The following is a 24,364-nucleotide window of genomic DNA, read 5'->3' as shown; positions in this document are numbered from 1 at the left end:
ACTTAAGCTGTAATAACTATCAAATAAATAAAATGCCGATCGAAGCATTAATATTAATTATGATTAAAATTTTCTTGATTTTGCATATTTTTATTATTTTCTAAGCTCAACTAAACTGTTATCTAGAAGATACTTTTTGCCATCACTTCCGCGTTGAATAAAGGACGGTAAAATAAGATATCGAGAGACTTGTTAGCTGTAATAAGATATGCCTTTTCTTTTATCTTATCTTAACTCTTGCATTTGAATATATTCCGATATCATATAATTTTACCGTTGCAGCGCTTTCTAACGATGCTACAAACACTCCACCAATATTCAGATTAAAAACTTTAGTGCCCCTTTGTAGCAAGAACAGCATCATCTTTTGTATATTTAACGGTGCCATGTACCATTTGACGTTATATCTACGAGAGATAATGAGAAATCGATGTATCCAAAAAAGATATAACAATGTTTAAAAGTTTTCGTTAATGCATGTTTTTTTAAAGTAATATTTGTTTCACAAAATACAAAATAGCTTTAGTTAATAATGAAATATAATTTTAAATAAATGTGATTTTTGTATATCAATAAGGATTTCCTTACACTGTCGTGAATACGTCATTGTTATGATCCGTGACATTTTGTGCGGCATAATTGACTACAAATATACATACTAGAGTACAAGTTGTGCCTGTAAAGTGAAATAAAAGTTCCGCGACATCACTTTTGTGAGATATAACCTGAAAAAAAGATTGCAGTCAATAAATTCCTTGCAAGCGTACCAAAATTGTTTTATTTAATGCAATTTAATTCCAAATACACATGTTCAATAAAATTTATCGAACAATTTATTAACGTTATTGCAAGTATTGACATCAATGAATTGATAGTTTAATTCTTAATTCTTTCATATATCCCTGAAAAACGATATCACACATCATGCTAAAAGAGCTTCGAAATATCAAATAAATTGCGTTTTAAAAGCTTTAGAGTATTCTTACGGAACAAAAATGGGTCACCGTATTATTATATTTATAACGAAAGTAGAAAGAAACAGCTATATGTATATTAGATTCGTTTTAAAATTTGATAATTTTAAAAGTCAACATAATGTGAAAATTATAGCCCGAGTTTTTATGACTTTTTATAAATTCGTTTCTTTTTATTTTGGATTTATCAAATAAAAATATTATACAATATTATCGTTTGTGCAGGAATGTGTATTTAAAAATATATAACGCACTCCGTAAAGACTGAGGGTCACACAACTCACACCAACACCTATGAGAAGGAAAAGTGATCCTTCAAAACTCGATATTAAAAATTCTGAGAACCTGTAAAAAAACGAAATTTTATTTTCTGTGTCATATATCTATATATAATATACGAGTGTTATCCGATAGATACTAACTCTATAGCTTTGCGATGAATATCTACGGCGTAAATTAATTTCTTATAAATTACATTTTCGTCTTCTAGACCAGTATTTTGCAGAGTATCGAATTTCATTGCTTGCTCGATGCGATATCTATAAATAATTTCTAGATCGTAATTACATACTATTTCTGATTTTTAGACCGTTTTTGATGAAAAGTTTTGTAATTCTTATGTACATTTATTTTCTCACCTTGCAATGCTGAACATTCCGCAGATATGTTTGAGATATCCCATCAGCATAGTTCCTGTTGCTATCACTGCGGTCGCTCCTATGTAAATAGTTACATTCATATGTAACAATATTAAATAGAAGTACTTTTCCTGATCAATGAAGTATTCTGTCACCACTTGCATCGCACTACGTGATCGAGACGCTTTTAAGGGCAGAATAACGCCAAGAATGCACGGCCAAATGGATAAGAAAGAAATAGTAAATACACCGCATATAGCAAACACTAAAGAAGTTAAAAAGATAGTCGATATAATCATGCTGTATTTTTATTTTTGAGATTTTTTATTAGAAATTTCTTTGTCCTATAATTACTTTCTTGCTGCAGTTTTTGCGTAATATTGGAAAAAGTGAACAGATAATAATATTAAGTAGATTTCAATTATTTACCTTGTTTCATACTATAATATATTTTGACAAAAATAAAAATAGGGAATATGTGGATTGTTATTTTTCATATTATATAATATTATGAAAAAGTGATTAAACCAATTAATTTGGGTATCTAATTTTTCTATAATAATATACATTTTCTATAATAATATATAGATAGCTTTTGTGTGTGTGATGAAGTTTAAAAGATGCTTCCTTACATATAATGATAAATGTAAAACGTTTTGCGTTGTTCCCGTATCTTTGTATAATAGCGATTTCGCCGTCGTCTGTTATATCGGTATAAATATTTTGAAGTCGCTCTAATAAACGCTTCACCTATCGTATCAGTAATATTTTATATAACTTTGTATAAAGTTAAAAAAATATTTAATAATATTTATTTATAAAAAGTTAAAAATATTTTTACGTCTATAAAATAAGTATATTAAAAACATTTATTTAAACAAATACAATAAGTAGTGTAGCTTACAGATTGGATGTTAATCCAAAACGCGCTATATATAATCACCAATGTACTAAAGTATAATGAGGAAGAAAGAACTTTAATAATAAAGTCAGGAGTGCATTCAGTTGTTAGAAGTGTTGTCAGCTGCAAATTTAAAAAATTGTTTTAAAAGAGTATTTCCCGTATTAAAGGAATTATTTATTTATTTCTATTTTTAATTTTATATATTATTTATTTTATTTTTATTTTTTATATTTGATTAGCAAATTGTAAATTTAAAGTAGTCAATTGTCATTTATGCAAAACAATGTAAAATATACATGCACAATGTTTTTTATTATTAATGTATTATAATTATATATATTTAACATTTGATTATTATATATTTTAACATTTGATGAAAACTAATATACTGATATGAATAACAATACTGATACCTGGAATATAACAAAGCTCGTTAAAATACCGAAAAACAAAATCATTTGAAATTCTATAAATTTCGATCGTTGATAAGGCCATAGGCCAACCGCGAGCATGAGAATTCGATTCAGATTAAAATGTGTTTGGATATAAATCATTTCCTTCCGAGTATCAGAACACGTTTGACTGCGATATTTAATAAAACTACATGCATCTCCGTTTTTTATCTAGCAAAAGAGTTTCATAATATTTTTTTTACAATTTTATCGTGCTCTTAAAATTGTATCATTGCTCGACTTAATGTAATAGAAAATGGTATAAAATATTTATGAAGACATTTGCAAATTGAAATTTCTGTCAGATGAAAGAACGGTGGATAAGCTATCGATTTGATACTAAAAGAAATTTAACGGATGTTGAGTTTCCACGGAAAGCACACGTATGACACACAAGAAACATACGTCCTTAATCGAAGTCAGCGCAAGCGTAGTCGCTCTCTTTCAGTAACGCATATTGTATAGTACTTCATTTCAGTGCGCGCAGTCATACGATACACTTGTTCTATGAGAGAGAAACACATCGGTTTTAAGTATCAGTTACAACATTGTTGGTAAAGTACAAAATACATGAATCGTCATTTAATACTTCCGCATTTGTAACGCGTATTTTTCATCATGTTGTACGCATTTATCAGTTATGTAACTGATTTTATTTCATAATACTTTATATTACGATGTTATTTCGTAATCTCATCATAATATATTTTGGTGATATAGGAATTTCAGCATTATCTTTACAAATGTTAAATTGATTGATGGTGTTTTTTAGACAATTTGGATAGTTGAATATTATTTGAGCAATCACATGTTTTATTGCTGACAATTCTTAAATATGTGTGTATATGTGTTGTATCGCATGCTGTTGTACAAAAATCTGCTTCAGTACAAAAATTAAAGATATCTTTCTTACCGGAAACTAAATATTTGTGGATATGCAGATTGATTATTTAGATACGGCAATAATCGGATAATAATAACATTAATATACATTATGTAATTTATGCAAATCTTGCTTGAATCACGCACGATTTAATTATTTCAAAATAAAAGAAAACGTATCTTTTACGACTGATTATATCCATATCATTGCTGCGTAGAATATATAACGGTGAAGTAAGATATCGCTTGTTTCGTCATCTGCAATAAAATATGACTTTATTGTGTCATATGTTTTAAATATGATATGTTGTATGTTATAATATATATGTAATGATTATTACTGTAGCGAAGCATTCAAAAGATCCTGTAAATACTCCAGCAATCCTTAGATTGAAAATTGTATTACCTCTTTGCAGTAAAAATAGTATCAGTTTCTGTGTGCGTAAGGGTGCTACGTACCATTGAATATTGCACCTATGAAATAACGAAAATAAGTGCAATAAAAAAATTAATAAAAAACATAAGTAATATTAATGACTTAGTAATCTTAGTTGTTGTATAATACATTTTATAGTATTGGATTGTAACAAAAGTTTGTAGCATTTTCTTAATGAAATTTCAAAATAAGTTGCAGATAAAAGTATTACATATATATATATATATATGTATGTATGTATAAAATATATTCAACCACATATGCCTCGTTTTTGTTCCATTATCTTTGCAGTAGCTTCATGATTCTTCCAGAACATCTCATCTCTTTCATAAAAAAATTAAATTACGCTACAAACTTTTAGTACCAATATCTTACTCTTTAATTTTATTATTTGAACTTATAAGACAGTTATTAATATATAATGAAAAAATATGAAAATATTTCTTACGCCGCAGAAAATACATCATTATTGTAATCTATGATATCTTGACTGGCAGAATTAGCTAAAAACATTAACACGAGTAATAAAACTACCATTATACTGTGTAGAACACTTTTTCCTGCATCTTTAACCAAAACATAACGAAACATCTAAAAAGTAACATGTTTATAACATTATGTTTATATCTTGTATCAGAAGATATCGTTCTATATCTTCTAATTAATTATCCTTCAGATAAGTTATACATCATTAAAATGTTAAATGCCAAAAAGACAAAAAAACATAAGCTACGCACAAAACTTTTTTTCTGAATATTTATGATTTTTGAATAAGATTAAGTTGAACTTTATCGTTTTATTATTTCTATAATTGTATAATTATATTCTTTATTTTATTATTTTAATTATGGAATCTGTATATTAGGGTGGTTTATAATACAACTTTCGTTACACACACAAAGTGTTTACTGAAGTATGTTTAGAAATATTTACTATTTAGAAAGCGAGAGAGAAGTCTTACCCCAAAAAGATTTAGACTCAAGACAAGTATAGCAATACATATTGAAGCCAAGAACATTCCTTCAAAACTAGATATCAAAAACTTAGAAAATCTTGAAGAAAAAAATAAAACGTTATCGCATGTATTATGTACACACTGAGCATCTACTGTTACATACATACTAACTTCATAGCTTTACTATGGATTTGAATGCCATAGATTATTCTTTTGTTAATACCAATTTCCTCTTTCACTTTGATATTTTCGAGCATGTTAATCATCATTGCATGTTCAATGCGGTAACTATAAATAATCTTTTTACTACAATTACATATATCTTAACATAAAATTTTAATCGAGAAATTGAAATAAAAAATATTCTTTTATAATTATATTTTTGTGCTTATTAGTATTTTGTATTTTTTGTATTTATCATGACATTAATTAATTTACCTGGCAATTTTAAACATTCCACAGATATATTTGATATAACCCAGGAGCATTGTTCCTGTCGCTGTCATTGTAAACCCTCCTATAAAAAATGTTACGTACATTTGCAACAGGACTAAGTAGAAATACCTTTCTTCATCGAGAAAGTACTCAGTTATAATAGCATGTCTGGCGTGACATGGTTGTGAGTCGTTTATAAGCAGAACAATATCAATATCAATAATCCGTGGCCAAATGGTCAGTGAAATGAAAATAAGCAAGCCGCATAAAGTAATTGCTATATATAAAGATGTTTAAAAAATATTATATAAATTACTGTACAGTAATATTGTGCGATTTCATGTTATGTTACTAATTTTGTTTATTTATACCACTTTCATGTATTTTAGCGTTTTGTAAATGTTGATTATGAAAGTTATGAAATGATATTATTAATACTTACTTTTTAAATTTAATTATATTTTTTTTAATTTTATAAACATGAAAAAATTTATTATTATGGAAAACTCTTTATATACCATCTATATATGTTATTTTACATATTAACTTTTTATTATACTACTCTTTATTTGTTTTATTATTTTTTTCTACATTCTGGTGAGAATGTGATAAATATTGTACATTATTTATGAAAGTGGCTAATCGAAATTTCAGTATTTAAGTTTCATAGAGTTATTGTAATTATATATTTTATTAATTATTATATATCATATAGTCTTACATAGAAGCATAATGGTTTGACATTTTGTTTTGTTTCCATATTTTTTTATAATAGTGATTTCATTTGCATCCTTAAGTTCATTGCAGATGCATTGCAATTGTTCCAATAAATATCTCACCTGTTATGTCAACAATATCGTTTGTTATATAAACAATATAAATTATATAAACAATAGAATCCTCAGATCAGTGGCAGAGAGCAAAGCTGGATGTAAGTGCTGCAGTATATTTTATTAGTAGTGTACAGTGCACAAACGTTTCGGTCTACATCAGACCATCTTCAGTGTGATAAATCTATGACTGCAGCATTTACATCCAGCTTTGCTCTCTGCCATTGATCTGAGGATTCTAGTAACTGTTGGAGCATCAAATTGCGATTATATACCCGAGAAAAAATGGACCTATGTGATCATATATGATCATACATAATTGGCTATATATAATAAATCCGAAAATTAAAAATTTAATTTAATTTTATATGATGATATATAATAATGTCAAAAAATTGGCGCGATATGATTTTATATTTTATACTACAATCATATTTGATTAGATCTCATTATAGTTGTATATGTATGAAGAGATTCGATAAACATATCTTATATTATTTGATCATATATAATAATATGTAAAATTTTGTTTGATATGATTATATCTGTATACAATCATATTCAGCTAGATCTGATTACACATAAAACCAGATTTGTTCAAACATGATTACATTAAGATAAGATCATATCGCGCCAAAATTCGGACATCACTATACAAAATAATATAAAATTTTATATGCCATCAGATCTTTTTGGATCTTATCATGTATATTTACATCTGACCATATTATATCCATTTTTTCTCGGGTAAACAATGTTATATCGTTTTTTAAAACAAAACTGCTATATAAAATAATTTGTAAATTATATTTGTGTCAAAATTTATTTATTATAAATATACATTTTTAACCTAGTACAATACAAATTTAATTTACCGTATGCATGTTAATCCAGAACGAAATATATATGATCATATATGCAAGAACATATAGCGTCGTAGAAACAATACTGATAAGAATGTCAGTGGTGCATTCTATAGTTATAAATATTGTAATCTGCATACAGTATATTTACGAAAAAAATAGCATTAAAAATAATAATTTTTTTGTTAATATCGAAAATTTTTAATTTAAGCTAAATTAAACATTGTGTAATAACATAATAAAATGTTTATAGTTGTAGTTATTATATAATATATAAATTACATTACATTATATTCAGGATAATTAAACATGATTTAATTACATAAAGAAATTTAAGAAAGAAACTAGCTGCTACAATTAGCAACGTACATAGTAGTTTATTTGTAATATGTATGTAAGATTATAATTTTTTTAAAATATGGACGTACCTGAAGTATAACAGAGCATGCCATAATACCAAAGAACAAGATTACCTGAAAGTGAACCATTTTTGATCGCTGATAAGGCCATAAGCCGATTAGGAGCAGAAGAATTCGATTGATATTAAAGTCTTGTGTCTGAATGCAGATCATTTCTCTGCGAGTATCGAGATGCGTTTGAAACAAAAAGATTGCCGAGAATTTGCATATCTTCCCTCTTCGATCGAGTTTTTCGCAACCTGCTGCTTCTCTAGCATAAATATTTTCATCATTCGTTTAATTTTAAGTAGCTATAACGCAAGACAGCATAAAATATTACCGTAGCATCAGAATGTTTGCAATTTGGTATCTTCACTAGGGAAATGGTGGGCTATTAAACGATCAATTTTAGACCGAAAAAGACATGCCATGGATAGGTCTTAATGTCATAGAAACATTCATTCATGATATAGTTTTTTTATCGAAGTTAACGCAGGCGCAGTTGCTTGTTTTCGGAGTCGCAGTTTTACGTGCTTCATTCTAGTGCGTGCATTCGTACGATACACTTGTCCTCCTATCTATATGGTTTTATACATAAGTGCATCAACCACAATATTACTGTTGGCAAAGTACAAGCAAAATCAAGTTGTTTTTTTATAATAAGTTTTTTATAATAAAGTATGTGTATTTTTGATCTTGTTATATGCATTTAGTTTTATAGCAAAATGATCGGAAGACAAACTAAACGCTTTTTTATGTTATTAAATATAAATGAACATAAAAATACTGCAATTATATTATAGTATAGTATATTAATTACACTATAAGTATATAATATAGCTGCAAATCGTTTTATTACATATTTCGTATTTAATTTACAATTTAATGTGTGTGCTACAATTAAAATTTAGGCATTAGACATTAAGGCAAATGCTGTGCTGCATGTCTGTGCTTGTCTTCTTTGTGATTAATGAAAATGTGATTATCTTCTTTTTAATAACAAAACGCATTTGAATGCAAAACTATCAATAAAATATTGTATATCTTTTGATTTAATCTATTGGATATTCCACAACTTTTTTCTTCTAGCATCAATTTTAATATTTATCTTAATATAAATTTTAGTAACGCACACATACATGAATTTTAAATTATCTAATTTAATATAAATATAGCAACACACAAAGTGTGTCACTGTGACATCATACATACAATACATTCGTAACTTAACTTTTGTCAGGGAAGGTCTGGATAGTTAAATAATCGATATGAGAAATTCAATACCAGGAGAAATTCAATAATTTATTTCCCCTCGAAAAGTACGTGCGAATGTAACGTAGAGAGAGGGTTGCGCAAACGCATTCGCTGGCTCTCCCCCAACGCATATTGCCACGCTTCAGTCTGCTGCATGCCCTCGCGCGTTACGTTTGACCGTGTCATTTAACAGCAGTTCTTCGTGCATATGTGGAAATGTCATGTTGGAAGTGTTCATGTTTCAAGTTCTCATTTTAACACCGGTTTAACAATATTTTAAATCGGTAAGATATATAATTATCGTGTTTTATGAACATGTATCGTTTTATGCAATTCTTTGTATTTGCTAAGCGCATCTGCATTTCTTACAATCTTCTCGGTATAATTTGTAAGAAAAGGAGACAGATTCAAGCTGCTGCCTAAATTATATTTAACATCATTCATGTTTAACTAATGTCTTAACTATCATTAGTTTATTATGCAGTTAATTCTAAAATTCTCTGTGTGTCAATGCCGCGTAAAGTACGATGAAATACAATATTGAAGTGCTTAATAACTATAATGAAACGTATCGCTTTTCTATACGTTTGAGATATATTCTGCATATTCTGCGTATTCTGCATATTTTGATAAATGCGTCTCTTACGGTAGTGGCACTTCCAGGAATACTCCAAAAATAAGTCACCGATCGATGTTTAAATTGAAAACCTTGATATTTTTTTGCAACAAGAATAATATCATCTTTGTACATGTAAAGGAGCTAGATACTGTATTTGCATGACGAATTAATATTTTCTAATCAATTAATAATTAATTAATAATTAATTGGAGCAAAATAAGATAAGGTTAATTTTTGCAATATGCATATGTGCTATTCGAATTATCTCGAGTCATATCTTAATTTTTGCGGCATTTATTCAAAAAAGTATATTTATGATTTGTTTAAATGTTTAAATTCTTTACACAGTGACGAACACATCATTATTCTATCCGTATCTATAATCCGTAATTTCTAAAAATTTTGTAAGTCGTACTTTCTATCTACGTATATGAAATGAATGATTATAAATAATACGAGCAACAAAAATTCCTCGAAGTTCATGTTCCAAAGACATCACCTAAAAAATTTAAAGTACATATGCATTATAAATCTGAGTATTTTAGAAACTGAATATTAATACAAAGTAAAACGAGAGAAAGAGAGAGAGAGAGAGAGAGAGAGAGAGAGAGAGAGAGAGAGAGAGAGAGAATTGATTATAATCAGATTTACCGGAGACGATTTGGAAGTATACGGTTTATAATATACTTTTTTATATTGATATAAAACATCTTATTGTTCATACGTTTAAAAACGGAAGCTAAAACTTACTTGAAAAAATTGAGATTATTGCAAATTACGTCGATTGCTGTCAAGAAAAAGAACATTACTTTAAATCTAGATATTATTGGATTGTAACATATATTCGTCCCTTTAGTGGTTTTTAATAACGAATATATGTTACACTCTATATTATCAAAATGTATACATATCTATGTGTGTATTTTAAAATAATTATAATTTGAAAATTGTATATTTTATTCCTTTTGTTATAATAATAATAATAATATTTATTATCATATTGTGTATGAAATTATACGCTGCTCCGTCAGGAAATAGTTTTTTAATATATTTCTAAAACTTCCTATTAATTATATCAAATTCTAAACTGGAAGATATTGGTACAATCATATTATATAACATTTTCTTTATTTTATACGGTAAAAGACATTATAAAAGGCATAATAATATAATATATGAAATATAATAAATATAAATGTATTAAAATATCAAAAAGTGATTAGCTATACTCGAATTTAGATGTTGACTGCAAGCCAAGCGCAAGTGACAGAATTCTTTTGAAGCTGATATGCTTTAAAAGAATGATTTCTCTGTAAGCATCGAATCTTTTTTTACAGTATTAAATTTTATAGCAGTATTATATTTTATATGCATGCAGCTAACAACGATAGCTGCATAAATATCTAATATCACGATCACTAAAAATAATTCTGCTTTATATTTTCATACATTTTAAACTATTTGCATACATCCTTTTTAATGTAGAGTAATTCCGAGATAGAGATAGTCACATAGGAGAAATCACCAACTGCTTTAATTTTGCTACTGCGAATCAGTTTTATATATACATATATTTCCTCCAACAATTATTTTTTATTTATAATAAAAATTTGTCAAAGAAGATATAAAAGAACGTTATTTATTTACATACTTTTCAGTTGATTATTTATTGTATCCAATCATTTTAATATATAAATTATATAATTATCATCTCTCTATATTATCTCTCTAAACTTCAATTTTTTTTTCTTCTTGATATTTTGCTTCTGAATTTCTGGTACAACATTATCTTCCGTCGGTTTTTTTTTCGCCTGTTTTTAAGAATAAATTTTTACTGTGCTTAACAGATAATGCAATCGTTCATTTTGATTCCGATCCCTTAATATCGTTCTAAATTTTCTTTCATTAGTTTCTCTAATTCTGCTTTTTGTTTCATTTTTAGTTCCTTAGCTGTGTTCCTGCTCTTCAATTTCTCATGTAATGTTTGTTCATTTAAAAGAACCAGTTTTATTTCTCTGTTCAATTCTTTTGTCAACATATAGTACCTACTCTCGACGTACCTCTCTGCGACGTTATTAAAATAATAAATTGATTTACATATAATGTGATTGAATAAACCAAGTATAAAATTAAAAGTTAGTTTTTTAAACAAACAAAAAAATTTCGATGTATTAATGTTCATAATGTATCAGATAGGAATAGATAGCACGCATTAAATGTTACATAATTATTGGTCATTAACATTTGCAGTTTAATTTGAGTTAAAGTCACATTGGTTGTCACAGTTGTATTAAAGTCACATTTTATCCACATGAAAATACATAATATATTGCAGTTCTCTTCTCTTAATCCTTTTCCGTATTTTTGCATAAAATAAATTATGCATTATTACCCAGCAGAGTATATAACGATGAAGTAAGATAACGTCGCGTTCGTTAGCTATAATGAACAAATTTTCTTTTGCATTGTTTGTTCAAAATATATGCTACACAGATAAAATTTAAGAAATAATTTATACCACAGCAAGACCTTCCAAAGATGCCGTAAACAATCCACCGACAACCAAATTGAAAACTTTCGTGCCCTTTTGCAGCAAAAATAATATTAACTTCTGTGTACGTAAGGGAGCTACATACCATTTAACGTTATACCTACGAAATAGTAACCAAATCACCAAAACTTTTTAGGGGAAGAAATTTCTTTAATCGATTTTAATATATGCATCATTATTATAAAAACTTGTCTTAAATAATATTTCTTTCTTTTTTAATAATATTTCTTTCTTTCTTTCTTTTCTTATCTTATTATCATTCCTTCCTTTTCTTATTAATTTTATATTACATGCATCAATCTTCGTCTATAGTTAGATAAATGTTAACTTGCGAGAGAGAGAGAGAGAGAGAGAGAGAGAGAGAGAGAGAGAAAGTATGATACATGAGAATTAACACTTACACAGTAACAAATATGTGACTGTTGTAATCTGTAATTTTTTGTGCGAAGCTGTTTGCGACGCATACATTTGCATAATGAACAGTTGCATATATGCAAGGTGATATCAATCTTACAATATTATATCCAGAAAGAACTCCATTAAAAACCTGCAATACAATTTTTATGATTACTGCTTGAATAGTTGATTGTTTTGGCACGTTTTTGGATTAAATTGACTCGCATCTTGTAAAGTGGAATACTAAATGAGATTAGTTTAATTATAATATATTGTGTAATAATAAAAATAAGGCCATACACGTTGTTTTTAATAAAAACCGATATTAAAATTTGATACTTTATCAATTTAAAAATATGTTTAACGAACGAAATGTTTTCTTACCTGAAAAAGGCTGAAGCTTAAGGAAATCTGTGCGGAAGGTATGAGAAAGAAGTAGAATATGTTAAATTTAGATAGAAAAAGTTCTAGGATTCTTTAAAAATAAGAAAATATGTTACTGTTCGGGCATGTATATATTATATTACAAATTCACATGACAAATACTAACTTTAGAGCCTTACGATGCATGTCCACGGCACAAATAATTCCCTTACAAATCAAATTCTCTTTTTGCAAACAATCTGATTGCAAAACATTATTCGTCATAGACTGTTTTATACGATAACTGTAGGTAATTGATGTTTCGTGTTTACACAGTATATTTACGCAACAATGTATAAAGAGATATTATTACAGTTTTAAAAATAGAATCGTAGCATTGTTGAAGTAATTCGACATGATAAAATGAAATTTGTTAACGATCCGAATAATATTAATTTATTTTGTTAATTTATTCTCACCTGGCAACCTTGAACATTCCGCAAACATGTTGAAAGTATACTACAGACATTGCTCCTGTTGATACCATTGCAGCCGCTCCTACATAAAGGGCTGCATACATGTGCACTAAAATCAAATAGAAATATTTTTCTTGATCGATAAAATACTCTGTCAAGATTTGTGACGATGAACATCGTCGAGATTTGTTTGCAGGCCATGAAACATCAATAATGTGCGGCAAGATTGGAACGGAGATAAGTCCAAATACACCGAATATGCTGAATACTAAAAGATAATTTAAATAAATAACCATATAAATAATTGCTTTACTGCAGAAATTGATATTGTAAAAATTGTAAACTTGTAAAAATGAAACTACTTTGGTTTTAGTCTTGCGTTATTTTTATAAATTTTTTAACATAAGTATTCTCAGTCATACATTTTATATACGCAAAGCGAAATATAATATCGTAATTTAAAATATCAAATATTGCAAAATTTTATATATGTCATTCAGTTTCAAGTAATTTTATTTGTTATTCAAGAAGTTGAAACATTGATAATTGAAAATTTCGGAAATTGAAAATTATTAGTTCATGAAGTATACTCACTTGTTAGTACTTTAGTATAACGTCTTGCAATATTCCAATGCTTTTTTATAATGGCAATTTCACTCTCATCTTTTAACTCGTTATATGTGTGTTGAACTATATCTAGTAAATACTTTACCTATTTTTAACGATTTTTTATGTCATTTATTTTAGTAAAACTTGACAAAGTTTATTATATGTATATGATTCGTTTAACATAAATAAATTAAAGCCTATAAATCGTTCACTTACTACATCGCGGTTAAAATAAAATGAGCTGTATTTTATCATGTAGGAAAGGAAAAAGAAAGCGGCAGGAAAAACATCGATGATCAACTGCAGACTGATCTTTGAAGTCGCAAATGTCATAAACTATGAGAGACAATTTTGTTGAGGCGAAATAAAAAAAAATTACTTGCAATATCACATCTCGATAAACAGAAAGTAATAAATCATTAGTTGTTATTTTATATGGTATAGTTGAATAGAACAAACGCCTTACTGCATGACAACAAAACTTATAATAACCCATATTGTAATATTTTTAATTGATATACTATTTTAATGGAGTATATTATATTATTTAAAGATATCGCTTTATTAGATTATTACAAATTATAATGTGTAGTATCTCATACGTTATGATCGAATTTTGTTGAAGAAATAAAATATGGACATACCTGAACTACAATAAAACTTGTCAGGATAAAATAGCATAAAATTATTTGTAATCGTACGAGTTTAGTTTGTTTTTGAGGCCACAATCCAATCATGAGCAGAAGAATCCGATTAAGATTGAAATATTGAATCACAGAAAATATCATCTCTGCGAGCATTAGATACATCTGACTGCAGAGAAACTATCGTCAGTTTAGTCATCCCCCTCTTGTCATACCTAGAAACTCATCGATCGCACTTCTTCTTTATAACATAAATTCTTTAATTCAAACATCTCATAATTTGATACGAAATGCAGCGGTAAGATACGTACTACTATTATAAAAAAACTATTCTTGAAAATACGCCATGAATAAATTATGGCCCATTATGGCAATTTGACAAATGTGAATTTTTCTCTGGAAAATATTCCTATAAACGATCTTTTTCCCCTCTGTTTTTTCTTTATATATAAGAGAGAGAAAGTTTCCTATTTTTCTTCAGCAATATAATTTCAGTTTTATTTCAGTCTTATCCTAGTATATACACTCGTTCAATTTTGATATGGCATCTCGTAGTAAGGTACACATTGTTCAATAAAGTATGTATTTTAAAACGTATTTATATACATACAATTAAATTATATTATTACATATTATAATTATTATGATAAAAAACATTTTTTTATTCCTAAAAAGAATTTATATATACAAATAGCTGATAACTAAATTTTTTGATTATTCACATCGCATATTTTTTAATTTTGCCCAACTATATTTTGTCGGATTTTATTTCTTTAAACATTTAATACTTTGTAATTTTCATAGCAGCTTCCACTTCATAAAAAATTACTTTATGAGTCAGTATATTATCGTTCCGTAGAATATATGACAGTAAAGTAAGATATCGACGTACTTATCAACTGGAATGAAAGATATTAACTGTACACATCAATTCAATGCTTTTTTTAAGAAATTGAGCCTTTATTTATACTTTCTTTTTTTTAGAGAGAATTCGTCAGCTGATAGATGAAAAACAATATTAGAAAATAATAGCAAATATTCCGAAGATTTACATGTTTTTTGTTTGTAATAAAGACTTAATTTCTTCAGAAAAAGCGCCGGATTAATTTGTACATATATGTTTGTCATATGTTCAAAATGTACTATAGCTGAGTATATTTTGATATATCATATAAATTTTACCGTAGCAAAACCCTCTAAGGATGCTACAAAGAGTCCACCAATAACTACATTAAAAGCTTTGGTACCTCTTTGCAACAAAAACAATATTAGTCTCTGAATATGTAAAGGAGCTATGTACCATTGAATGTTACATCTAAAAAACGATAATAAAATAATATTAATAATAATATCAATAGAATTATATTCATGAATAATGAATTCTTATCATGTGAATATTATTAGATGCATATCTTATATTTACAAAATATTGTAACTTTTTCTTTGTACATATCTAATTTGTCTATTATTATGAATTTTATATTAATTATAAATTTATTTTAATTTTATTTTAACTTGTTTTTAAAAAATAACTTTTAAATACAACTTGTTTTTAAAAATGTTTCTTACACAGTAGCAAATACGTGATTATTATGATCCGTGATTTCTTGCGCAGTTTTGTTGCCCAGAAACATATATATATAAAGGGTAATTAAATATAAGAATGGTGATAGTAGTTGTTCAATACGACATCCAGAGGATAGACCTTCCAAAATCTAAAATAAGAGAATGTTGTATTAATTCCTTTTCTAACAATTCTATTTTATATTTCCCAACTTTTCTAAACTCTTTCTAATGATTCTACGCATTTTATAAATTTTATAATGATTATATTAATATTAATTCAATAGTATTATTTTTAAGTTTTATAGTTTTTAACATACAATTATGTCATAAAATGTTGCACTATTTATCCAAAAGCATGTTTGTAAAACAAAACTTACTCGAAAAGAAATGAAACTCACGGAAATCACTGCGGCCGCAATCATAAAGAAATAATATATATGAAAAGCAGACAGTATATGATTCACAAACCTGGAAAAATTTTTTAAATGTTACTATCACTATAGAAATAATCCTATAAAATAATCCTATTAAAAAATAAATGCGTTTAATATTGTACGATGCACGCGAAAATTTGTATATTTATAATCATATACAAAGACAATTACTTCTAGATCAATATATTTTCTTCAAAAAATTAGTTTCTTTAAAATATTTGTTACTGTATATATCAGAAATGTATCTTATGTTTAGAATCTAGTATATACAGGGTGTCTCGCACGAGGCGAAAAACCTTTCGCCCACAGGTAGATCTCGTCAAATTGAATTAAAAAGTCCTACACCATTTTGCAACAACCACGTAAAATTTCGAGTTATTAATAAAAGAAGATTAGCGAATCAGTACGCGCGTTAGTGCGACTCGTACAGCGTTCTGGCATCACTGATGTGAGTGGAGAGGGTGAGGCCAGAAAGCGTGCGACGATTGTGCGAAGCATCCTGTATATTATATGTGCAATAAATACCTCATAGCCTTACGATGCATATCAATGGCATAAATTATTCCCATACAAGTTAAATCCTTATTTCTTTTATTACTATCTGACAAATTAATGCTCGATGTTGCTTGCTCGATGCGATAACTATAAATAATCGTATAATTATTAATATATTAATTCAAAATAATAATGAAAATGCAGTGATGAAATGTTGATGAAGGTTTGTTAAAATGATGATAAACTATGAACAAGCAAACTTTTATGTAAGAACTAAGAATTACGAAGGATTGTTATAGTTTTTTACCTGGCGATCATAAACATTCCACAAGCATGTTGAAAGTACAGCATAGTCATTGTTCCCGTTGCTACTATAGCAGTAACTCCTATGCAGCTGGCTGCTTCTTTATGCATCATAATTAAATAAAAATATTTTTTTTGATCGATAAAATATTCTGTCATGATGTGTAATGTTGAAGGAGATTGGGATTTATTTGTAGACAATGCAGCGTCGAGAATATTTGGTAAAAATGCATTAAAAACACCAACAAATATGCCACATAAGAGTATCACTAAAGAAGAATTTTGACATTTATAGAAAACATTATCTATTAATATCTTAAAATATGTATTAAACGTCATTCATATTCTCTTTTAATTATCCAATCTGCTATTGCGATTTTATATAAATACATAAGTATGTACCTACATAATGTGATTTTATATAAATACATATGTACGTACATAATGCGATTTTATACATAGATCAAAGCTCGAATTTTGAAATAGTAAAAACGTAAAACAATTTAGAGAAGAATAAAAGTATTTTGATTTTACATATATATTTTTAAGTTTTAAGAGCATAAAATTTTTTCTGAAGAATACCTTTGGTTTATATTTTTTTATTTAAAAAGAAAAGTCTATAGTTTTGCATATCATTACATTATTCCATAATTATTTTATTTGATTTTAAGTAAAAAAAATATATTCTTCAAATAACAAAAGTTAAAAAAATATTATCTTACGCGTAAGTACTTCAGTATTACGTCTTGCCATACTCCAATATTTTTGTATAATGGCGATTTCAATTTCGTCTGTTAACTCATCATACATATCCTGAAGTTGTTCCAATAAATGCTTTACCTGCCATTTTAATTATTTTCTATGCCATATCTTTTATAATATACATATAATAACAAATTTTTTTATTTGTATATAAGTCTATTTGAGGAAATAAAATCTATAAACTATTCGCTTACATTATCCATATTAAAATAGTATGAGTTGTAATTTATCATAATAAAAATGAAAAAAAATGCGATACCAAGAATCTCGATAACGAGATTTGCAGAACATTTTGCAGTGGTAAACACCGTAAACTGGAAAAATAATTTTATTGTTTTATTTTAAAAAGTGAGGGTTTATATATATCCCATAACAAATAAACACTTAGTAACTTTTAAAACAGTTTGAAAAAGCATAAAAAAGTACAATTATTAATTACTATTAATTACAATTAAGTACACAATTATATATAATAATTTATAATTTATCAATTATTTTAAACTAATGTAACATTATTAAATCTAAATATAAATGTACGAATGTTGATTATGCGAATAATAATATGGTTATGCATATTATATAAAAATATATATTATATTTTTACATAATACGTAAACGTATATTATATAAATATATATATATATATATATATATATATATATATATTATATAAATTATATAAAAAGAAAGTTCAAGAAACTTATATACAAATAAGATTAATACATATATACGTACATACATACCTGGAATATAATAAAACTTATCACAGTACTATACAGCAGTATCAGCTGCAGACGAATAAGTTTGGATCGTTCATAAGGCCACAAACCTAACGTAAGCAAAAGAATTCGATTGAGACTCAAATACTGCGTCTCTACGAGAATCATCTCACGAGCGAGGAGATATATTTGACTGTGAGAAAATAGTCAACGGTTCTTTTATCACTTTTTACTCTATCGATCTTTGCAATATCCTTCTTATATAAATTTTAAAAGCTAATTTGTTCAATTCATAGCTAAACGTAAAATGGCATAAAATATAATTCTGGAATAGCCGCAATTTTTAAATTTACCCTAAGAAAATGTTGGGAATGCGGGGTATCGATTATCTTTACATGAATAGCAATTTGACAAATGTTATTTTCTCACAGGAAAACGTTCATGTATGGACTTTTTTCTGACGGGAGTTGCACATTTCTTACTTTTCAATACCACAATTTCACATTTTGCAATCCGCTGTGTCTTCCTAAGTTAAGCTAAGTTTTTTTAAGCAGCGTTAAATGCTGACATATAATTTTTAATATGAGTGCTAACAAAATATATAATATTGTTTACTGAAAATAATTTGACCATTCTCTCATTCTTATATTTTAACATATTCAAGTTCTTCGATATTAATATTACATTTTTTAATATATTTATATTGCCTTTTATCAAAAAACTTAAACATAGGAATTATAAAATGTGAACTGTAAAATAGACTCCTTATTTAAAGAGATACATCGCGATTTATGTATATTGGTATTGGTACGTACAAATACACACTAATTAAAAACAGATACATTGTAATACAATTATTTGTTAATATAAATATTTTTGAGAGTTATTCACGTTGCATGTTACATATTGAGTCTTGACATTACGTTAACTTCACTCAACTTACATTTTAAGGTCATATTTTAATTCTTAAAACACAAAATATATGTTTTGTGCTTGTGTCTCATTATATTTGTTCCGTTAGTTTGGATTGGATTAATCTATAAATATATTGGATTGGCCGGAAAGTCTGTGCCGATTCGTTTATAGCGAAATTCAAAACTTTATATTAAGAATCAATACAAAGTTTTACATCTGAATTCTGCTAAAAAATCTGTCACAAATTTTCCGGTCATTCCCATATTACTTGTATGGTTTAATAGGTCATCGACCCGCAGAATACATGACAGTGAAGTAAGATATTGTTGTACTTATTAACTGAAATTAAAAATAGTTTCCTCATATGTCTAAAACATGATATATATTTAGCATATATTCTAGTATATTTTACCGTAGCAAAACCCTCTAAACATCCCACAAACAGCCCACCAATAACTATGTTAAAAGCTTTGCAGCTTTTTTGCAGTAGAAATAGTACCAGCTTTTGTATGCGTAAAGGAGCTACGTACCATCGAATTGTGTATCTATAAAATAATTAATTAAGTAATAAATAATTAAATAATAATATTGAATATAATAATATTTATAAATAATATTTAACACATATATGTTTAAAGTCAAAATGTCGAAAGTCTTAAATTTTTTATTATACATGTTTAAACTGTATTAACTTTTTTAATTTTATTTTCTGTATATTAACGTTTATCAAAAAAATTTTAGGTTTAGCCTATTATATAAACATATGTTTCTTACACAGTAGCAAATACATGATTATTATGATCAATAACTTCTTGTGCCGATTTATTAGCATAGAATATGTACGCATAGAGACTAATCAAGAATAGAATGGGTGATACCAGTTTCTCGAGACTAGATCCAGATGTTAGGCCTTTATAAATCTGAAACAAGAATTTTACAGTAACAATTAATTATTTACGAAAATGTTTAGAATCATGATTTTATGCATCTCACAAATCGTTTTGTGATCGTATTCATGGTTAACGGTCTTAATTCAACAAATATGTTAATAAAAATAAGTTAAAAGTCAATTAAAATTTCTTTTTATTAAACTGTGTTATACAATATTATATCATTAATTTGAGAAAATTTTATAAATAGAACTTACTCGGAAAGAAATGAGGCTTGCGGAAATCACAAAATTCACAATGAGAAAGGAATAATATACATTAAATGAAGATGTCCAAAGCTTCACATACCTTTAAAGATTTAAATATGTTATTGTTGTGGAAATGTTATGAAAGTTATTACAGCATCGTGTACGTATGTAAAATAATAAAATATGTAAAATTTTCTTCAAAGATATATTGTTTTAATCAATTTAAAATAAATTTTGATTTAATTAAGATCACAAGTTTTTTTACAGTTTCTAATTTTTAATATATTATTTTAAATGTACAGAAAATTCAAAATTGTAAAAGCACATCTTTTTCAATAGGACTTATTTGAGGTGTTAATAATATCGGGAATTGAGAATAACAACAAAATAAATCACAAAACACTATTTGATACAACATATTTATAGTTTTATGTAATATAAAATTAATTTATTTCTTTCATTCTTTTTTAAGAAACCTTTTTTCAAATTTCTTAAAGAATATATTCCGCAAGCGAGTCCACATATCACGGTTCATGCTTCGCGTACCATATGTGCTGCATCTGATAAATACCTCATAGCTTTGCGATGCATATCAATAGCATAAATTATCCCCATATAAACCAAATGTTTATTTCCTTTATTATCTTTTTTTAGATTAAGGCTCATCGTGGCCTGCTCCATACGATAACTGTAAATAATTTATATACTATTTTATGTTGTAATCTACAATAGCATTATTAGGATATGAACAAATTCTGGGATGAAGAAAAGATTAGATAATTAGAGCAATTATAGTTTTCATGAGAGGACAGAGATTGATATGAAGAAACAAATTTGAAATATTCTACTTACAAAATGTTGTTGTTCTATTCTTTTTTTACCTGGCGATCATGAACATTCCGCAAGCATGTTGAAGAAATATCATATTCATCGTTCCCGTTGCTATAATTGCAGTGGTCCCTATACAACTGGCTACTTCCTTGTGCATTACAAGTAAATAAAAATACTTTTCTTGATCAATGAAATATTCTGTCATGATGTGTAGCGATGGATGTGGTCCGGACTTGTTTGCAGGTAATATAACATGAAGAATGCACGGCAGAAATGTATTACAACCACAGATAAATATGCCGCAGAAAAGCATTACTGAAAGATGGTTTAAAGAGCACTCATATAGTGCAGACACTTGTAGCAACGTTGCTGTAATATTACAACATTGCTGCAAACTTCTGTATGGGAAATCATTCAATAGAAGTTCATTGAAGTCTTTATCTATTAATATTTTAAAATAAACTAGTTGACAATATTATTGTTAATTATTATCTTAATTATCTAATCTTTTCACTATAAATATTTGCAGTTATAAATTTATACATAGATATTTTGCTACAAGCGCTATAGTCGCACATTTTGAAATATTTCAAACTCAATGATAAAATTGTAAAACTAAAGAAGAAAAAATGTTGGCTGTAAATATTAATTTTTTTATTGATATAAAATTTTTATAGTTTTTTCTATTGTTATTAATTATATTTGAATTAATTTTAAAGATTAGGAAGAAATAAAAATGAATTTTGATACTAGATTGACATCATTTTGACTAGACCGTTTACTGGGATATTTTTCCTTGAGTAAAACATTAAAAAATGTTTTCTTACGTGTAAGCATTTCAACATTACGCTTTATGATAGTCCAATATTTTTCTATGATGGCGACCTCATTTTCATCTTTTAACTCGTTATAAGTGTGCTGAAGTAGTTCCAATAAATACTTCACCTATCGTTTTAATTAGTTTTATGTCTTTTTTGCAAAATTTGGCAATAGATAATACATGTGAGCGAACAAATAGAAATCTACAAATTATTTACTTACAGCATCCATATTAGAATGATACGAATTATATTTTAGTACGCAAATTATAAAGAAAAATATTGTAGATAATATTTCAATAACGATTTGTAATGTGCATTTTGATGTTGTAAATACTGCAAACTATAAAAAATACATCGTTGCAAAAAATAAATCTATATGTGAATTATGAGATTGTGATATCTAACATAGTTATAGCTCATAAATTATATCACGCTTAAATATTGCAGAAGTATAGAAAATATTAATACTACGTACCTGAGCAACAATAAAACTTATGAGAATAATATAAAATAATATAGATTGTAATCGAGTGAATTTTGATTGTTCATAAGGCCATAAACCCAGTACAAACAAAAGAATTCGATTAATTCGGAAGAATCGAGACCTTATACATATCATCTTTGCAAGCGTCAAGAGATTTTTGATTATAAAGAAAAGGAAAACGCGCCGTTGTACCCTTCTTTTCGATCGAACGAATAAATACCTCTTCATCTTTTAGCTTTATTTTTAAATTGATCTGTGAGACATAAAACAGATGCTATTTGCGAGCGATCGAAATTTTTCCAGCTTGAAAAGCGTTTTCCGCAAGTGCCTATAATTATGCGATCGATTTAATGTTTAAGCAAAGTGGACAGATGTCTTTTTCTCACAGTGAAAAAGAAAGACTCATAATTTCCATAGTATTTGCACGCAAGCGCATTTATAATATTTTTCACTATCGCAATTTCACACGCTTTATTCCAGTAGTAGTACTCATACGGTACGTTTGCTTTTTGAGAGAGGACATTAAACTTGTCTTTGCAACTTTACATTTTAAATTATACTGCACTAAAACTCATTTTATTTAACATGTTTTCGCATATTCATTTTCACATATTGTTTTAGGAGATATTTATATTATTTACTATATTTTTATATTTTAATGTCATAATAAAATTTAGACATTTTTCTCATTTATATATATGTATAAATATATGCATATATGTACGTAAACTTTATATGGTCATGCGTACTTACATATCTGCGTGTGTGCATAAGTGAGTGCGTTGTGAAAGATATATGTTGTGGATACATGAACCTTACGTATAATTTTTTCGAATTATATAGACTCGGTCGCTCGGTCGCTCAAACTTACTCATTATCCTACCTGACAATTTTCGCACATGTGCTAATCAAGCCTACAATATACCAAGGGCGTTATTCCCCTTCTGTAGTATCGAAGTCACCGTTATTATACATATAGTATTTATGTACATATCGATCAATAGAAATCAATGAAAATAAACTTCTTATATACATATATATATATATATATGTATATAAGAAGTTGTATAGTACATATATATATATATATATATATATATATATATATATATATATGTACTAGCTAAGTACTTAATTATATTAGCTGCAATGATTAATGTAGTCAAATTTCGTTTTTATGGATAGAAATATGACAAGTAGATACAATCAAAATTACA

At 27.2% G+C, this 24,364-nt stretch overlaps 5 protein-coding genes across 13 annotated transcripts; all 5 read right to left on the bottom strand.

Moving 5' to 3' along the window:
- Nucleotides 1-78: 78 nt before the first annotated feature.
- LOC105285851 lies at nucleotides 79-4,141 on the bottom strand. Of its 2 annotated transcripts, none has more exons than XM_026970126.1 (9): nucleotides 2,930-4,141; nucleotides 2,517-2,636; nucleotides 2,245-2,362; nucleotides 1,613-1,877; nucleotides 1,397-1,513; nucleotides 1,229-1,319; nucleotides 589-725; nucleotides 275-407; nucleotides 79-196 (listed from the first exon to the last, which is right to left on the bottom strand). In XM_026970126.1, the coding sequence occupies exons 1-9, from the start codon at nucleotides 3,068-3,070 to the stop codon at nucleotides 143-145; spliced, it is 1,176 nt and encodes a 391-aa protein (XP_026825927.1). In that variant the 5' UTR covers nucleotides 3,071-4,141; the 3' UTR covers nucleotides 79-142. The 2 variants fall into 2 exon arrangements, with proteins under 2 accessions (XP_026825927.1, XP_026825928.1); XM_026970127.1 differs by having other exon boundaries at nucleotides 1,613-1,796.
- LOC105285845 lies at nucleotides 3,764-8,594 on the bottom strand. Its single transcript, XM_026970100.1, has 9 exons — nucleotides 7,798-8,594; nucleotides 7,382-7,501; nucleotides 6,398-6,515; nucleotides 5,680-5,953; nucleotides 5,413-5,529; nucleotides 5,248-5,338; nucleotides 4,735-4,877; nucleotides 4,192-4,324; nucleotides 3,764-4,108 (listed from the first exon to the last, which is right to left on the bottom strand). Exons 1-9 carry the CDS (start codon nucleotides 7,939-7,941, stop codon nucleotides 4,055-4,057), a joined length of 1,194 nt encoding a protein of 397 aa, XP_026825901.1. The 5' UTR covers nucleotides 7,942-8,594; the 3' UTR covers nucleotides 3,764-4,054.
- A 3,273-nt stretch (nucleotides 8,595-11,867) lies between these two features.
- Nucleotides 11,868-15,325, bottom strand: LOC105285843. Of its 3 annotated transcripts, none has more exons than XM_011350360.3 (9): nucleotides 14,680-15,325; nucleotides 14,252-14,371; nucleotides 14,021-14,138; nucleotides 13,430-13,694; nucleotides 13,138-13,254; nucleotides 12,972-13,062; nucleotides 12,593-12,738; nucleotides 12,159-12,291; nucleotides 11,868-12,079 (listed from the first exon to the last, which is right to left on the bottom strand). In XM_011350360.3, the coding sequence occupies exons 1-9, from the start codon at nucleotides 14,842-14,844 to the stop codon at nucleotides 12,029-12,031; spliced, it is 1,206 nt and encodes a 401-aa protein (XP_011348662.1). In that variant the 5' UTR covers nucleotides 14,845-15,325; the 3' UTR covers nucleotides 11,868-12,028. The 3 variants fall into 3 exon arrangements, with proteins under 3 accessions (XP_011348662.1, XP_019889362.1, XP_019889361.1); XM_020033803.2 differs by having other exon boundaries at nucleotides 14,252-14,428; nucleotides 14,680-15,322; XM_020033802.2 differs by lacking the exon at nucleotides 14,252-14,371.
- A 66-nt stretch (nucleotides 15,326-15,391) lies between these two features.
- LOC105285842 lies at nucleotides 15,392-20,136 on the bottom strand. Of its 5 annotated transcripts, XM_026970104.1 has the most exons (10): nucleotides 19,902-20,136; nucleotides 18,983-19,068; nucleotides 18,434-18,553; nucleotides 18,200-18,317; nucleotides 17,482-17,746; nucleotides 17,205-17,321; nucleotides 16,623-16,713; nucleotides 16,249-16,394; nucleotides 15,862-15,994; nucleotides 15,392-15,578 (listed from the first exon to the last, which is right to left on the bottom strand). In XM_026970104.1, exons 1-10 carry the CDS (start codon nucleotides 19,912-19,914, stop codon nucleotides 15,525-15,527), a joined length of 1,143 nt encoding a protein of 380 aa, XP_026825905.1. In that variant the 5' UTR covers nucleotides 19,915-20,136; the 3' UTR covers nucleotides 15,392-15,524. The 5 variants fall into 5 exon arrangements, with proteins under 5 accessions (XP_026825905.1, XP_026825903.1, XP_026825904.1 ...); XM_026970102.1 differs by lacking the exon at nucleotides 19,902-20,136 and having other exon boundaries at nucleotides 16,644-16,713; nucleotides 18,983-19,599; XM_026970103.1 differs by lacking the exon at nucleotides 19,902-20,136 and having other exon boundaries at nucleotides 18,200-18,290; nucleotides 18,983-19,599.
- Nucleotides 19,727-23,768, bottom strand: LOC105287300. 2 transcript variants are annotated; one of them, XM_026970089.1, is made up of 9 exons: nucleotides 23,139-23,768; nucleotides 22,884-23,003; nucleotides 22,670-22,787; nucleotides 21,893-22,157; nucleotides 21,583-21,699; nucleotides 21,021-21,111; nucleotides 20,648-20,793; nucleotides 20,286-20,418; nucleotides 19,727-20,212 (listed from the first exon to the last, which is right to left on the bottom strand). In XM_026970089.1, the coding sequence occupies exons 1-9, from the start codon at nucleotides 23,373-23,375 to the stop codon at nucleotides 20,159-20,161; spliced, it is 1,281 nt and encodes a 426-aa protein (XP_026825890.1). In that variant the 5' UTR covers nucleotides 23,376-23,768; the 3' UTR covers nucleotides 19,727-20,158. The 2 variants fall into 2 exon arrangements, with proteins under 2 accessions (XP_026825890.1, XP_026825889.1); XM_026970088.1 differs by having other exon boundaries at nucleotides 19,727-20,418.
- Nucleotides 23,769-24,364: the final 596 nt, after the last annotated feature.

This window comes from Ooceraea biroi, chromosome 6 (genome assembly GCF_003672135.1).
Source record: "Ooceraea biroi isolate clonal line C1 chromosome 6, Obir_v5.4, whole genome shotgun sequence".
NCBI classification, from domain to species: domain Eukaryota; kingdom Metazoa; phylum Arthropoda; class Insecta; order Hymenoptera; family Formicidae; genus Ooceraea; species Ooceraea biroi.
Note: the sequence above shows the minus strand (reverse complement) of the source record. Positions and strands in the feature narration are given on the sequence as shown.

Bases quoted from the DNA above. Each gene is read 5' to 3' on its own strand.
- LOC105285851 (XM_026970126.1), bottom strand. From the start codon at position 3,070: ATGATTTATATCCAAACACATTTTAATCTGAATCGAATTCTCATGCTC. The intron at 1,514-1,612 runs GTGAGAAAATAA...AATTATTTATAG, and splicing joins GGAATGTTCAGCATTGCAAG to ATATCGCATCGAGCAAGCAA. The intron at 408-588 runs GTAAGGAAATCC...TATCTCTCGTAG, and splicing joins AATGACGTATTCACGACAGT to ATATAACGTCAAATGGTACA.
- LOC105285845 (XM_026970100.1), bottom strand. From the start codon at position 7,941: ATGATCTGCATTCAGACACAAGACTTTAATATCAATCGAATTCTTCTG. The intron at 5,954-6,397 runs GTAAGACTATAT...CTTTATATATAG, and splicing joins TCAAACCATTATGCTTCTAT to CAATTACTTTATGCGGCTTG. The intron at 5,339-5,412 runs GTTAGTATGTAT...TTTTTCTTCAAG, and splicing joins ATCCATAGTAAAGCTATGAA to ATTTTCTAAGTTTTTGATAT.
- LOC105285843 (XM_011350360.3), bottom strand. From the start codon at position 14,844: ATGTATCTAATGCTCGCAGAGATGATATTTTCTGTGATTCAATATTTC. The intron at 14,372-14,679 runs GTATGTCCATAT...TGTCTCTCATAG, and splicing joins CAAGTTTTATTGTAGTTCAG to TTTATGACATTTGCGACTTC. The intron at 13,255-13,429 runs GTGAGAATAAAT...AATTACCTACAG, and splicing joins GGAATGTTCAAGGTTGCCAG to TTATCGTATAAAACAGTCTA.
- LOC105285842 (XM_026970101.1), bottom strand. From the start codon at position 19,126: ATGATTCTCGTAGAGACGCAGTATTTGAGTCTCAATCGAATTCTTTTG. The intron at 18,554-18,982 runs GTATGTATGTAC...TTATTTTTCCAG, and splicing joins TAAGTTTTATTATATTCCAG to TTTACGGTGTTTACCACTGC. The intron at 17,747-18,199 runs GTAAGATAATAT...ATTCTTCTTTAG, and splicing joins TAATACTGAAGTACTTACGC to TGATACTCTTATGTGGCATA.
- LOC105287300 (XM_026970088.1), bottom strand. From the start codon at position 23,375: ATGAAGAGGTATTTATTCGTTCGATCGAAAAGAAGGGTACAACGGCGC. The intron at 22,158-22,669 runs GTAAGAAAACAT...ACCATCTTTCAG, and splicing joins TAATGTTGAAATGCTTACAC to TAATGCTTTTCTGCGGCATA. The intron at 21,112-21,582 runs GTATTTATCAGA...AAATCTTTAAAG, and splicing joins ATGCATCGCAAAGCTATGAG to GTATGTGAAGCTTTGGACAT.